General features: G+C 35.8%; 2 protein-coding genes across 2 annotated transcripts; both read left to right on the top strand.

Annotated features, from left to right (window-relative positions):
- The first annotated feature begins 6,915 nt into the window (after window positions 1-6,915).
- LOC114170197 (putative polyol transporter 4) lies at window positions 6,916-9,600 on the top strand. Its single transcript, XM_028055681.2, has 2 exons — window positions 6,916-7,409; window positions 7,839-9,600. Exons 1-2 carry the CDS (start codon window positions 7,193-7,195, stop codon window positions 9,215-9,217), a joined length of 1,596 nt encoding a protein of 531 aa, XP_027911482.1. The 5' UTR covers window positions 6,916-7,192; the 3' UTR covers window positions 9,218-9,600.
- Window positions 9,601-10,540: 940 nt separating this feature from the next.
- Window positions 10,541-12,787, top strand: LOC114168344 (epoxide hydrolase 2-like). Its single transcript, XM_028053125.2, has 5 exons — window positions 10,541-10,769; window positions 10,857-11,071; window positions 11,415-11,588; window positions 11,774-12,009; window positions 12,295-12,787. The coding sequence occupies exons 1-5, from the start codon at window positions 10,697-10,699 to the stop codon at window positions 12,542-12,544; spliced, it is 948 nt and encodes a 315-aa protein (XP_027908926.1). The 5' UTR covers window positions 10,541-10,696; the 3' UTR covers window positions 12,545-12,787.
- Window positions 12,788-14,307: the final 1,520 nt, after the last annotated feature.

Genomic DNA, 14,307 nt, shown 5'->3' with positions numbered 1-14,307 from the left:
TTTGTATGAATCCTCTGTTAATATGAATGATCATGCTTATGGGGGAAAAACAAAAATTGGATACTATTATCTTTTCTTATCTTTGGATCAAGAAAAACTCTAACTTTTAGGAATTACTAGCTTTTCTTATCTTTGGATCAAGAAAAACTCTAACTTTTAGGAATTACTAGCAACCATTCAATTACAACCAAAAATCCCTCATGAAAGCAAATTAGAAAAAAAAAGAGAGAAGAAGATAGGATAAATGAGGAGGAAAAGAGAAAACTCCAATGGAAGAAAATGGAAGACAAGAAGAACAAAGGAGCACTCGTGATGCTAGCGAAGCTTCCGATTATGACCAATGTTAGCAATGACAATTCTGGTTGGGCCAAGGCGACATTGTGGTTGAGGAAGCACGAAGCCATTTGTGTCTCGTTGTTGTGTCATTTGTATAACAAGGAAGAAGAAAGAGCCTACAACATTCATTAGAGCAAACATCATCTTCTTTATAAAAGGCAAAAGTTGACACGTAGCACGTCAAATTTTAAAAATATGACAAGTATATATTACACTTTGCCACATCACCACCCTCTTAATGTATTTTTTTTAAATCTAATGGAAAGGAGTTGATAGTGTTAGGAATAAGTCAAAACTGAACCTTAGTTAGTTAAAACAGTTAGTACTGTTATATGATAGTTGCTTTCATTTTTTGCTTCTGTACTGTGTATAAATACGTTCATTCATTTCACATAATATACAGACTTCCATTCATTCTTCTATATGTGTGCATAGTTCCTATATGGTATCAAGAGCAAGGTTGGTTCAGGGGGGGGGTCTTCCAGTACGTGAGTTGAGAAGTGGTTCTTTTGTCTGTGATTCTGCCAGACTGTGTGTGGCGTGTCTTGACGATTCAGGGTGCTCTTTGTGAAGCACGTGTGAGGTTCAAGAAACCTATAGTGATTCTTCAAGAAATGTTCAAGAATCATGGCTGGACTTGGTGGATTCATTCCTGGAGGGTTGCCCATGTTCGATGGAAGCTGTTTTGATGATTGGAAGATAAAAATGCGTGCGGTGTTTGGATTCCAAGATGTGGCCGAGGTGATCGAAGTTGGCGTCGTCGATCCCGGTAGCAAGGCATCAGACGAAGAGAAGAGGAATTACAAACACATGCAGAAGATGGATAGCAAAGCCAGGTATTTGCTATATCAATGTGTGAATTCTGAGATCTTTAACAAAATTTCAATGGCTAAAACGGCTAAAGAAATATGGGAGATTCTCATCAAGACTTACAGAGATAGTGACAAGCACAAGCGAGTGAAGTTGCAGGCCCTACGTAGAAGCTTTGAGTTCTTGATAATGGAGGACAACGAATCTGTGGCGAGTTACTTCAACAAAGTTCAGAGTGTGGTTAACGCCATGAAAAGCTGTAACGAGACATTGTCTCAAGAACACGTGGTAAACAAGATTCTTCGTTCTTTGCATCCAAAGTTCGATCATCTTGTTATCACAATTGAAGAAACAAAGGACATCGACAAGCTGAGTATTCAAGAATTGCAGCACTCGTTGGAGGCTCACGAACTACGCATGAGTGATCGTAAATCGTATCAGGAGTTGGTTCTTCAAGCAAGAACTTCATCGAAGCCAAAGAAAGATACCAAGAAGGGTCACAAATCCAAGAAAAAGACTGATCCAGAGTCGAAAGATGGTGAATCAAAGCAAGGCGGGAATGAGAGTAAAGACAAGGTGTTTGACAAAAAGCGAGTGAAATGCTATAACTGCCAAAAGTATGGCCACTTCGCACGCGACTGCTGGCATGGTGATGGAGCGAAAAACAAACCCAAGCCTCAGTCCCAGGCAAATCTCGCGCAAGAAGAGTCGTTCGATTCTGAAGCTGTCTTACTCATGGTTCAGACCAAGAACGAAGACAATGATGATGACGCATGGTATCTTGATTCTGGGTGTTCTACCCATATGACTGGCCGGAGGGAGTGGTTTGTGAAATTGAGTAATGAGACTCAAGAACGGGTGCGATTTGCAGACGACGGCTGTTTGCATGCAGAAGGGAATGGACGAGTCGTGCTAAGAAGCTTCGACGGAGAAGAAGTCATAGTCGACGACGTCCTGTATGTCCCTGGGTTACGAACCAATTTGCTGAGTCTTGGCCAGTTAATGCAGAAAGGGTTCAAGATGGTTCTGGAGGAGAATTCCCTTCGGGTCTATGATCAAACAAAGAAGCTTGCCATTTGTGCTGCACTATCATCCAATCGTACGTTTAAGGTAAAAATGACTACGTTAAACCATAAGTGTTTTGTAGCTGCAGTGAACAGAGAAGAGTGGCTGTGGCACCTACGCTTTGGTCACCTGAACTTCAGAAATTTGAGTGAACTGAGCGTTAAAGGAATGGTTGAAGGGATGCCTCGCGTGTCTGTGCCAGAAGAAGCGTGTCATGACTGTGTGCAATGCAAGCAAACGAAGAGCAAGTTCAGCAAATTCGTTGCCACCAAAACAACAAAGGAGTTAGAACTGGTATATTCTGATCTTTGCGGACCATTGCCTGTGGAAACACCTGGGGGCAGTCGATACTTTGTGACCTTCACGGACGACTACACCAGGAAGTTGTGGACGTTTTGCCTAAAGCGCAAAAACGAGGTCTTTGACACATTCAGGAGGTTCAAGACTCTCGCTGAAAAACAGAGTGGTTGCATGATACAGCGACTACGGTCTGATGGAGGAGGTGAGTACAAATCACTGGAGTTTCAAAACTTCCTGGCTGAAATGGGAATCACACACGAGGTTACACCGCCTCACACACCGCAACATAACGGAACCGCTGAGAAGAGAAATAGAACTCTCCTCAACATGGTTCGATGTATGCTCAAAAGTAAAAACGTGCCTATGTATATGTGGGGAGAAGCAATTGCAACAGCAACCTATATTCTAAATCGCACACCTACGAAGAGGTTGGAGGGAGTTACACCAGAAGAAGCCTGGTCAAAACAGAAGCCAGATGTCAAGCATCTGAGAGTTTTTGGTTCCCTGTGTTTCCATAAAGTGCCTGAAGTGCAGCGAACCAAATTAGACGACAAAGGAAAGCCTATGGTGATGATTGGTTATCACACTACTGGAGGGTATAAGCTGTTTGACCTAGAAACCAAGAGTGTAACTATCAGCAGAAATGTAGTTTTTGATGAAGCCTCTAGTTGGGAGTGGGAGAAAAATAAGGTGAATGAGGCAGCAGAGGTGGTCCCAGTTATTGCGCTAGAACCTGATGATGTAGCAGATTCTGGCGAGATTGAACCCGAAGAAGATGTTCAGCAGCTTCGAAGATCCCAGCGTCAAGGACAACAACCAACTCGTTTCAGAGATTATGAACTGTTTGGTGTTGTTACTAAAGAAGGAAACCCAGTGCATTTTGCATTGGCAGCAGAGGCGGAGCCCGTGGAATTTGAGGATGCTGTGCGGGATGAAAAATGGAGAAAAGCGATGTGTGAGGAGATAGAGTCCATTGAACGTAATGGAACGTGGAGATTGGTTAATCTCCCACCGCATAAAAGGCCCATAGCACTGAAGTGGGTATTCAAGGTTAAAGTCAATCCCAAGGGAGAAGTGATAAGGCATAAAGCCAGGTTAGTGGCTAAAGGATATTTGCAAAAGGGTGGAACTGATTTTGGAGAAATATATGCACCCGTTGCTAGGCTTGATTCAATCCGAGTAATTATAGCTATTGCAACATTAAATAAGTGGAGAATGCATCAGCTAGATGTAAAAGCAGCTTTTCTAAATGGGTTGCTTGAAGAGGAGGTATACGTAACTCAACCGCCAGGATTTGAGGTTAAGGATGATAAACTGAAAGTTTACAAGTTAATCAAAGCTCTTTATGGCTTGAAACAAGCCCCGCGGGCTTGGAACAAAAGAATTGATCAGTTTATGCATCAGATTGGCTTTGAAAGATGCACCACGGAGCAAGGATTATACGTGAAGTATTGGATCAACAATGGTCAAGAAGAAAAGTTGCTCGTATGCCTCTACGTGGATGACATGCTTGTCACAGGAAGTAAAGCGGAATATATCAATCAGTTCAAACATCAGATGACCACTGAGTTTGAAATGAGTGACTTGGGGGAACTCAATTATTTTTTGGGAATTGAGTTCATGCAGACAGATCATGGAATGTTAATGCACCAGGCGAAGTATGCGAAAGACCTATTGAGCAGGTTCAAGCTTCAAGACTGCAACATAGCAGCTACACCGATGGAAACAGGGTTGAAGTTGGGAAAGAATGAAGATGAGGAACCTGTGGATGAATCAGAATTCAGGAAAATGGTTGGGTGCTTGAGGTATTTATGTTGTACAAGACCTGACCTGAGTTTTTCAGTTGGAATAGTGAGTAGATTCATGCAGGAACCTAAACAAACCCACATGAATGTTGTGAAATGTATCATGCGTTATGTGCAAGGGACAAAGAACCTTGGCTTGCTGTTTCCAAATAAAGGGTGCGAAGGAAGTGTTGAACTGAAGGGGTACGCAGATGCTGATTGGTGCGGAGATCAGATTGATAGGAAGTCCACTGCTGGTTACATATTTTTCCTCTGTGGGTCACCTGTCTCATGGCATTCCGTGAAAGAACCTGTTGTAGCTCTTTCCTCTTGTGAAGCAGAATACATTTCTGCTTCTCAAGCTGCGTGCCAAGCTGCATGGTTAGCAATGCTCTTGGAAGAGTTAAAGGTGAAGATGAATAACTGTCCAAAATTAATGGTGGACAATAAATCTGCTATAGACCTAGCAAAACATCCTGCTGCTCATGGTAGGAGCAAGCACATTGAAACTAGGTTCCATTTTTTGAGGGAACAAGTCAATCAAGAGAAGCTTGAAATTGTTTACTGTAAATCTGAGGTTCAGTTGGCAGATATCTTTACCAAAGCCTTAAAAGGGGAGAGGTTTAGGTATTTGAGACAATCTATTGGAGTTGTAAAACCTGTTTTGACTTAAGGGGGTGTGTTAGGAATAAGTCAAAACTGAACCTTAATTAGTTAAAACAGTTAGTATTGTTATATGATAGTTGCTTTCATTTTTTGCTTTTGTACTGTGTATAAATACGTTCATTCATTTCACATAATATACAGACTTCCATTCATTCTTCTATATGTGTGCATAGTTCCTATAGATAGAAGCATTTTAAAAAAAATTGAAACATAATTGAATCAAAAAACTAAGTGGGGATCAACTTCAAACTTTGCGACCAAAGTGGGGAAACGAGGAATTAAACCTATTTATAATTCTAATTATAATTTTAAAATCTTCTATTTTTATAATTTAAAAAAGTTATATAAATAAAATATAATATTATATAGTTTATTTAAAATTTATTTTTCAATAATTTTCATGATTTATAAAATTTTAATTTTTTTAAATTATATATAATTTATATTATATCTTAATATTTTCAGCTTATTATTTTGTGTATCAAACATTAAATATAATTATATACTAATATCTTATTATCTTATGACGTTGTTATTTTATTTTATCTTATTCTTTTATTATATCATGTTCCCCAAATGAATTCTTAAGATATGTAAATAACTAAATATATAGTTTTGATATTTTTTATTAGTTATATAGAGTTTTGATTTGGTGATGGGATGACAATTTAAAAGAAATATTATCCTATATAAATTAAGCTGTCTAGTGAAGTCAACAATACTTGGTATATGCTAATTGGCCTAATTCTATAGTTTCATATTGTTGATGTGTACTATTAGTTACCAACCATACTTTAGAATGAATAAATAAATTTGCGCAAAGTCACTAATTGAATCAAAAAACTTTGCCAGATTGTTAGGAATGGGGTCCTATCATTACATTAGAACCTTAACATCTCACAAAATAATTTCTTTAGCCGAAAAAATTGACCAAAAATATTCTACAAGTCTTGAGTTCTCATAACTCAGAAATTTTCTTCAAGATTATTTATTCTAGCAAAAAGTCAAATATCTTCATCTAGACTTAGAAGCCTAGAAACCTATCTTGAAAAACAAAAAATCTTCAATCAAACCATATTTTCCTCCTTTTGATATTGTTAGAATTGTTCAAAGCAGTATATTTGAAACCACGCGTGCTTTGTTAGAGAAAGTTTCTTCACAACAAAATCAATAACAGAAATATTTTGAAATCATTCTTGTCAATTTTTTTTTAATAATTTATTATTAATAAATTTATTAAAATTATAAAAATTTAGAATCTCACAATTTATTAGTACTTTTCATAACTTACAATTCTTAATAAAATTTAACCAATACAAATATTATTAAAAATATCTTGTTAATTATCATTCTTCAATTTAATCAGCAATTATTATATGTATGCATAATACTACTCGACCTTTCATCATCTTTTTTTCTCCTTGATGAAAGCCATACCCTATATTTAATGAATAGATTCCACGACAGCTTCAAAATTAAGGCGATTTCTTCTTCCTCTTCCAACTATCACAAAATAGTTCAATTTGTCATTTCGGCTCTAATTGTGAACTTTATTTTTATTTTATCATATTTTAATTCTTATAATTTATATAATGCAAAAGTATATGCTATCAAGGAACAAGCGTTCAGACCGACATAGTTTCTGTAAAAGTATACGATGATGCCAAAATCAGCACATGTCAGGTTTCTACATCTAAAGTATTCTTTTTTGTCAATTTTCTTTAAAAATAACCAAAAATAAGCATTAAAACTCTAAAATATATTTATAGTTTTTTTTCTAAAATAAAAGTAATAAACTTGAGTACATCACAGAAAGTTACAAACATATTTGTTGCGCTGAAAGCGCCATTTAAGATTGATAAAGTGGGGGGTCAAATCCTGAATCGTTGTGAAGTGTGATGCATGGAATAAAAATATAGAAGAAACTTTGCAAGTTGGGTTGCTTGAGATTTGAAGTTGCTTGCGTGACAAAAAGGGTTTGGTTCCTGTTGTCGAATAGCTAGTCCTACCCTTCAATTTCGGGAGTTTATTCTTTTGTTCTTTCAGTTTCAGTTTGAGCTTCAGATCCAAAGGCCAAATCCATGGTCATGACTTTGGTGAGACCCCAATATGTCTTATGACAGTCCAACCAAAAACAGCACCCCTCTAACTTAAAGCTACCAACTTGAGACAGTTTTCAAGTTTGAACATCAAATAACGCACACGGTCCAATTGGGATCCGAATCAAGGAGATGGGGTTCCAAGAAAACGGGAATGGAGAAATGGGGTTGTCTGCAATCCCCTTGGGAGCAAAGAACAAGTATAAGAGGATGAACTCTGAGCTTCCTGAGGACAACGATGATGTTTTGCTGCAACAGCAACAACAAGAAGAAAGAAGGAGAAGTACCAGGAAATATGTTCTTGCGTGTGCCATCTTTGCTTCTCTCAACAATGTCCTTCTTGGCTATGGTATGATTGAAAATCATCTATTTTGGTCAGTATTGTGGAAACGGTTTGATTTCGTTGCTGCATTTTCCTTTGACTATTCTGTTTACTGTGTCGGTGATGGCTTTTAGATAATCCATTCAATCCCCATCTTTGTTCTGTGATTTACCTTTGCATTTCTAGTATCTATGAAACAGATCTACCAAACTTTGGGTTCAAAGCTGGCAATTGTGAGAAGTCAACTGTATATTTTTATCGTTTTAATTAACAAACACTACAGAAGACAGTTTCTGACTATGATTGATTGATGGCAGCATTAGTGCAAGAATATTCAACCAGTCTATTATGGGTGTTTTTCTGTGGCAAATAATTTGAACTTGAATTCTAATTCCGGGCTATTTTGGAAAATCTCGAAGTTTATGTGATTCATTTTGAGAATGTTTGTTTTTGCAGATGTAGGTGTCATGAGTGGAGCCGTAATATTTATAAAAGAAGATCTGAAGATATCTGAGGTTCAAGTAGAGTTTTTGGTTGGTATTCTTAGCATTATTTCTCTATTTGGTAGCCTTGGTGGTGGAAGAACATCAGATATTATTGGTAGAAAATGGACGATGGCCTTAGCTGCAGTTGTCTTCCAAATGGGTGGACTCACAATGACTCTTGCTCCTTCATATGCAATTCTAATGATTGGAAGATTTCTAGCTGGGATTGGAATAGGATTTGGAGTTATGATCTCCCCAATATACATTGCTGAGATATCACCAAACCTGAATAGAGGCTCTCTCACTACCTTCCCAGAGATTTTTATAAATGTAGGAATTATGCTTGGTTATGTGTCAAATTATGCGTTTTCTGGCCTTTCAGTGCACACAAGCTGGAGAGTAATGCTTGCAGTGGGGATTCTGCCTTCAGTGTTCATTGGCTTTGCGCTTTTCGTTATTCCCGAGTCACCAAGATGGTTGGTAATGCAGAACCGAGTTGAAGAAGCAAGATCAGTGCTGTTGAAAACAAATGAAGATGAGAAAGAAGTGGAAGAGAGGCTTGCAGAAATACAACAAGCTGCAGGATTTTCCAATTCTGAAAAGTATGAGCAGAAACCTGTGTGGCGTGAACTCCTATTTCCACCTCCTCCTCTCCGCCGAATGCTGATCACTGGACTTGGAATTCAGTGTTTCCAACAGATCTCAGGAATTGATGCAACCGTGTATTACAGTCCTGAAATTTTCCAAGCAGCTGGGATTGAAGACAATTCAAAACTTCTAGCTGCTACTGTTGCTGTAGGCATAACAAAGACTATTTTCATTTTGGTAGCAATAATTCTCATAGACAAACTAGGTAGGAGGCCCCTTCTCATGATAAGCACAATTGGGATGACAGTTTGTTTGTTCTGCATGGGGGCTACACTTGCTCTCTTTGGAAAAGGTTCATTTGTGATTGCATTGGCTATTCTTTTTGTTTGTGGGAATGTGGCATTCTTTTCTGTTGGATTAGGCCCTGTGTGCTGGGTTTTGACATCTGAAATCTTCCCTTTGCGCGTGCGTGCTCAAGCATCTGCACTTGGAGCTGTCGCTAATAGAGTCTGCAGTGGCCTTGTGGCCATGTCTTTTCTTTCAGTGTCTGAGGCAATCAGTGTTGCTGGAACATTCTTTCTGTTTTCTGCTATTTCTGCTCTTGCCATTGCCTTTGTCATCACATTGGTTCCTGAAACCAAAGGGAAGTCGTTGGAGCAGATTGAGATGATGTTTCAGAATGAGTATGAGATTCAAGGGAAAGAAATGGAGCTAGGAGATGTTGAACAACTTGTGCAGAACAAAACTGATTTAACAAATTAATTGATTAATTATTCCATCGTTACTCTCTTCTTCCACCTGTTATGTCTAAGGCTCTATGCATGACATGCTACTTGCTGTTATCGGGAGGACATAACAGATTTGAATATAATCTTTTGCTACCAGAAAAATTGAGATATGTGAGTAGGGAACACAAGGAGTATGAAGTGATGAAGATATAATGCATTCCAAAGTTTTCCTAGTTGTACAATTATTCTTGTTTTTTTTTTTTTTTAATTTACATTAAAGTCAATTATAGCATTGTATACTGAAAAAGATTTTTGGTGGAGATGATCATGTCTCCAAATGTATGTTCTGAGACATTTATAGTGCCTATATTATTACAATGTATCGACGAGGGATGTAATTAAGATGATTCTTTGACAGATTGTATTGTATTCAACTCTGGTCTCTGAATTGTGATAATCTTAAGATATCAAAGAGCATTTATGCTTCAGTTTCGTCATTATGAATAATTACTTACGGTTTAGTAATTAAGGATAATTGTGGTAATTAGTTCTCTGCAATTGGACAAAACCACAGGTAAGTTCTAAAATAACTTGAAGGTGGGTGTATGAGTGGATACGGATAATCATTAAACAAACAAAAAACAGAACAAGATTTAGAAAAAGAAGCTAACAAAAGATTCAGTAAGTGACGATGATATTTTTTTTACAGAGTTGAATAAAATAATGAGCAATGAACATTCAAAATATTTTTTCAACACTGGACAATGTCCTGCCTCAGACTTTCCTTATTAAAAAGTTCACCAAACTCTGTCCAATACAACTTTGCACCAAATAACATCCCATTTTTTATTCTCTAAATTGCTACAACACATATTAAATGTTGTGCTATTTGTATATAAATCTCACCTACTTACACCTTCCATGTTTTTCTTTTATATTGAACTTTATCTTCTTCCAACTAACCTCTAAATATGAAAACATGCGATACAATTTTACATTTCTTTCTACAAAATCCTTATTTCAATCCACACCATTCAGAGGAATATATCTGTTTGTAATAATTATGATTGAATTAAACATCTAAATTCCTATCTTATCTATTTATCTATTGGAGTTATAAAATTCATTCTGTTTATTCTAAGATTATGTGCATCCTTTCTCTTACAATAATATTCTCATTTCAAACTGGAAAATGATGAATACAAAGTATAGATGGATAAGAGGGAAGAGACAAATAAAATCTGATAGATATAAACAATGTGATAAAACAATAAAAAAGTAAAAAAACAAAAAGGAAATTCAAATAAGGTAGATGAAAAATTAAATGTATAATAACTCGTATAAATTTTCCTCAACTAAACTATCTGATGATCTTTATATTCGACACTTCATTGTGTTTCTTTTTTCATCCGTTTCCTCACTCTTTCACTGTATCTCTGAGACACTCTTCACTTTGATGTTCCACTCGTTTTTCTGAGACAGTGTTGTCGAGTTGCAGTAAACCCCTCCTTGTATGATGGAGAAGATCAAGCACAGTGAGGTGGAAGTGAAGGGACTGAAGCTACACGTGGCAGAGATTGGAACTGGTACGCTAATTCCTTCAACACCCTCTTGAATACTGTCTAATACTCATTTGCATCTACTTCATATTAATCATTTTTGTGTGTGTGAAGGGTCCAAGGCAGTGCTATTCTTACATGGATTCCCAGAGATCTGGTACACGTGGAGGCACCAGATGATTGCTGTGGCAAACGCTGGTTATAGGGCTATTGCCTTTGATTTCAGAGGCTATGGACTCTCTCAGCAACCAGCTGAGCCAGAAAAGGAAACCATGTTTGATTTAGTTCATGAAATTGTGGGTCTTTTGGATGCTTTAAGCATCACCAAGGTAAGGAGATGAATATGTTGCAGTACACTTTCATGACTTTGTCAATGTGTATAGGTTTCTAGAGTGAAGAAGTATATGTGAATCAATTCTAGAAATGACACCCTCTTGGGTTTAGATCGTTTGTATGCAGATCTAATATGTAGAAATTGCTTACCTTAATCATAAATCATTTTAAAAACTTTGAAATTGTAAAATGGGTTATATATATTATGCTAGAATGAACAAAACTAGAAAGTATAATACCTGCATTCAATTGATAATATAAATAATTTTTGCAGAGAGCAATTGAGTCTGAGTCTAATATTTATCCCTAATTGGATATGAATTTCGTTGTTTAAAGCAGGCTTTTCTAGTTGGTAAGGACTTTGGTGCTATCCCAGGACATCTTACAACTGTAGTGCACCCAGAAAGAGTTGCTGGTATCATAAGTTTAGGCATTCCTTTTATGCTTCCAGGTCCCTCTGCAGTGGAGGGTCACCTTCTGCTCCCCAAAGGGTTTTATATTACTAGGTGGCGGGTACAAATTCTATCTTGCATCATAGTTTTTGTATAGTTTACTTAGTCTTTTGTTCTCTATATTTAGAAACTGTTCATCATAATCTTTACATATATACAGAGATTGTGAAAGTATAAAGAGCAGTGTTTTTATATTCATTGGAATGTTTAGTAGTAATTTGTTGATTGATTCCAATTCCAATTCAGGAGCCTGGGAGGGCAGAAGCAGATTTTGGCCGCTTTCCTGTGAAATCTGTGATAAGAAACATCTACACTCTCTTCTCCAAAAGTGAGATTCCAATTGCTGCTGATGATCAAGAAATCATGGACTTGTTTGATCCATCTACTCCCTTACCTCCATGGTTCTCTGAGGAAGATCTTGAAACCTATGCATCTTTATATGAAAAATCTGGATTCAGATATGCATTGCAGGTTCCTTATAGGTAAACAAAACACATAGCAATCAATTTAGGACACAATGTTAGCTGCCATGTGTTATACACTAACTTTTGAAACAAATTGATTGATAGAAGACTAAGACAGAATCAAGGACTAGTTGCTTTTTTACAATGTGAAAAACTACATTAACTGATCAAATTTGCTTTTTTGTCAAAAGAGAAATATGATGTATGGAGTTTTAACCTTTGTGAAACCTAGCATTTTCCTGACTCCTTAAAACTGTTATAAATAGTGTTGAGGGTTAAGATGAGTGTTTATGATGCATTCAGGAGTATCAATGCGGATGCTGGCTTAAGTGATGTAAAAGTTACTGTTCCATCACTTCTGATTGTTGGTGAGAAAGATTATGTGCTCAAGTTTCCAGGCATGGAGGACTATGTTCGAAGTGGGGCAGTGAAAAGCTTTGTTCCTGACTTGGAAATCACATATATTCCAGAAGGAAACCATTTTGTGCATGAACAAATGCCAGAGAAGGTGAACCAGCTCATCATTGAGTTCCTTGACAAACAAAGTGTCTAATAAAGTTTGCTTTCAGGCTAAAAGCAATTTCCATGAGTTTGTTGCAATATCTAGGAGAATAATAAAGTTTGATTACGTTATTGTTCTTTGTATCCCTTGCACCTTGTGTTGTGGTAAATTATTTGACATGTTATGAGAGGGTCTATTTGATAACGGGTGTAAAAGAATTTCTGTGATGTGGAAATTTCAGGACTCTTCGAATGGTGTTTAATATGACAAACATGGTAATATTCTGTTCTTAAACTTTCTTCTTATGAAAGGAGTATATTATAAGAATTGTGAATATATTAGTTCAATAAAATTAATGACAGTTCCTAGTCCGTCTAATTTCCTCATAGTGTTTTGGTAGAAGACCTGCGTTGTATGGATAATAGTCTCAAAAGAATGTTAGAGTAGTGCGTCTAGTGGAACTACCTCAGTGACGTTTCTTTAGACACGATTTATGAAAATTAGTTATGGTATATATACATAAACTTGTAACGACAGTTGACTGAAAGTTGTAAGTGCAGGAGATCTCACATTAATTATAAATATTCTCAAATCATAATTAATATATATATATATATATATATATATATATATATAAGAAAAGTGCACAAATTTTACTTTATATGTTAGTGATTCTAATATAGTGGTCTAGATTTAAAGATGATACATTTTTTTATTTATATTTTTTTTCTGTTACTTTCTATATAAATCTCATCACACTCATCTTCTTTATTTACATTCATAAATTTTCTCACACTTATATCTTTTATCTACACTCATCTCTCGCACACACATTCATCTATTTTATTCACATTCATCTCCCAAACATACATTACCATTACCAATAGAAATATTCGTCAATAGTACAAATTTGAATTTATCAACTAATCTTAAACTCATATGTAAACTTGACTCATAAATTAAGAATTTTATTGACGGATTAGTTATTGAAGAAAATATTTGTCTATAAGTGAAGTTCTAAAATTCGTTGGTAAGATATGTCAGCAAATTTGAGTTTACTAACAGATTTATTTTTATGGGTAAATACAAAAGTTCTTGTAGTGCAAAGAAGTAAGCAACTCTAGACATAGGAAGTTGAAACATATCAAGAGTTATCTTAAATGACATAGATTAATACTATATATATATATATATATATATATATATATATATATATATATATATATATATATATATATATATATATATATATATATATATTCAATCTTAAACTTATAGAAGTCAACTTATCAGCACAATAATTATCTTCTCTAAAAGTATGAGAACACTTAAATTCTATTTCTTTACAAAACTTCATGCACTTTTTCTATCTTCTTCTAAGAGACCAAAGAACAATTTGTTTAAAAGAAACATTTTACATAACAAGAAAGAGTTACTCTCTAATCAAATACTAACAAACCAAACAACTTCAATAGCAATAACATCTCCCATTATATCAACATACAAGGAGTTTTGAACCCCAATAAAAGAAGATAAGTTCCCAATGTATTCATCCCTACTTCCTTTGACCAAACCAGCACAATACATTGTCCATGTTTATTTTGACCCAACCAACATCAATAAAAGATTTCAAAACCAAAAAATCAACCATATCATTACACATAGTATTCTTGAGGGCATTTCGTGCCAACCTGATAACCAATTTTATTGTTTGAATAAAAATATTTTGTTGAAATCTGGTATAGTTTTTCATCTTCCAAATCATCTAAATGGTTATAACTAATCTAATATGTGTCATTAGAGGAGTGTCCGAA

Source organism: Vigna unguiculata, chromosome 11 (genome assembly GCF_037176805.1).
Source record: "Vigna unguiculata cultivar grain cowpea cultivar isolate G323 ecotype 2 chromosome 11, ASM3717680v1, whole genome shotgun sequence".
Taxonomy (NCBI): domain Eukaryota; kingdom Viridiplantae; phylum Streptophyta; class Magnoliopsida; order Fabales; family Fabaceae; genus Vigna; species Vigna unguiculata.
Note: the sequence above shows the minus strand (reverse complement) of the source record. Positions and strands in the feature narration are given on the sequence as shown.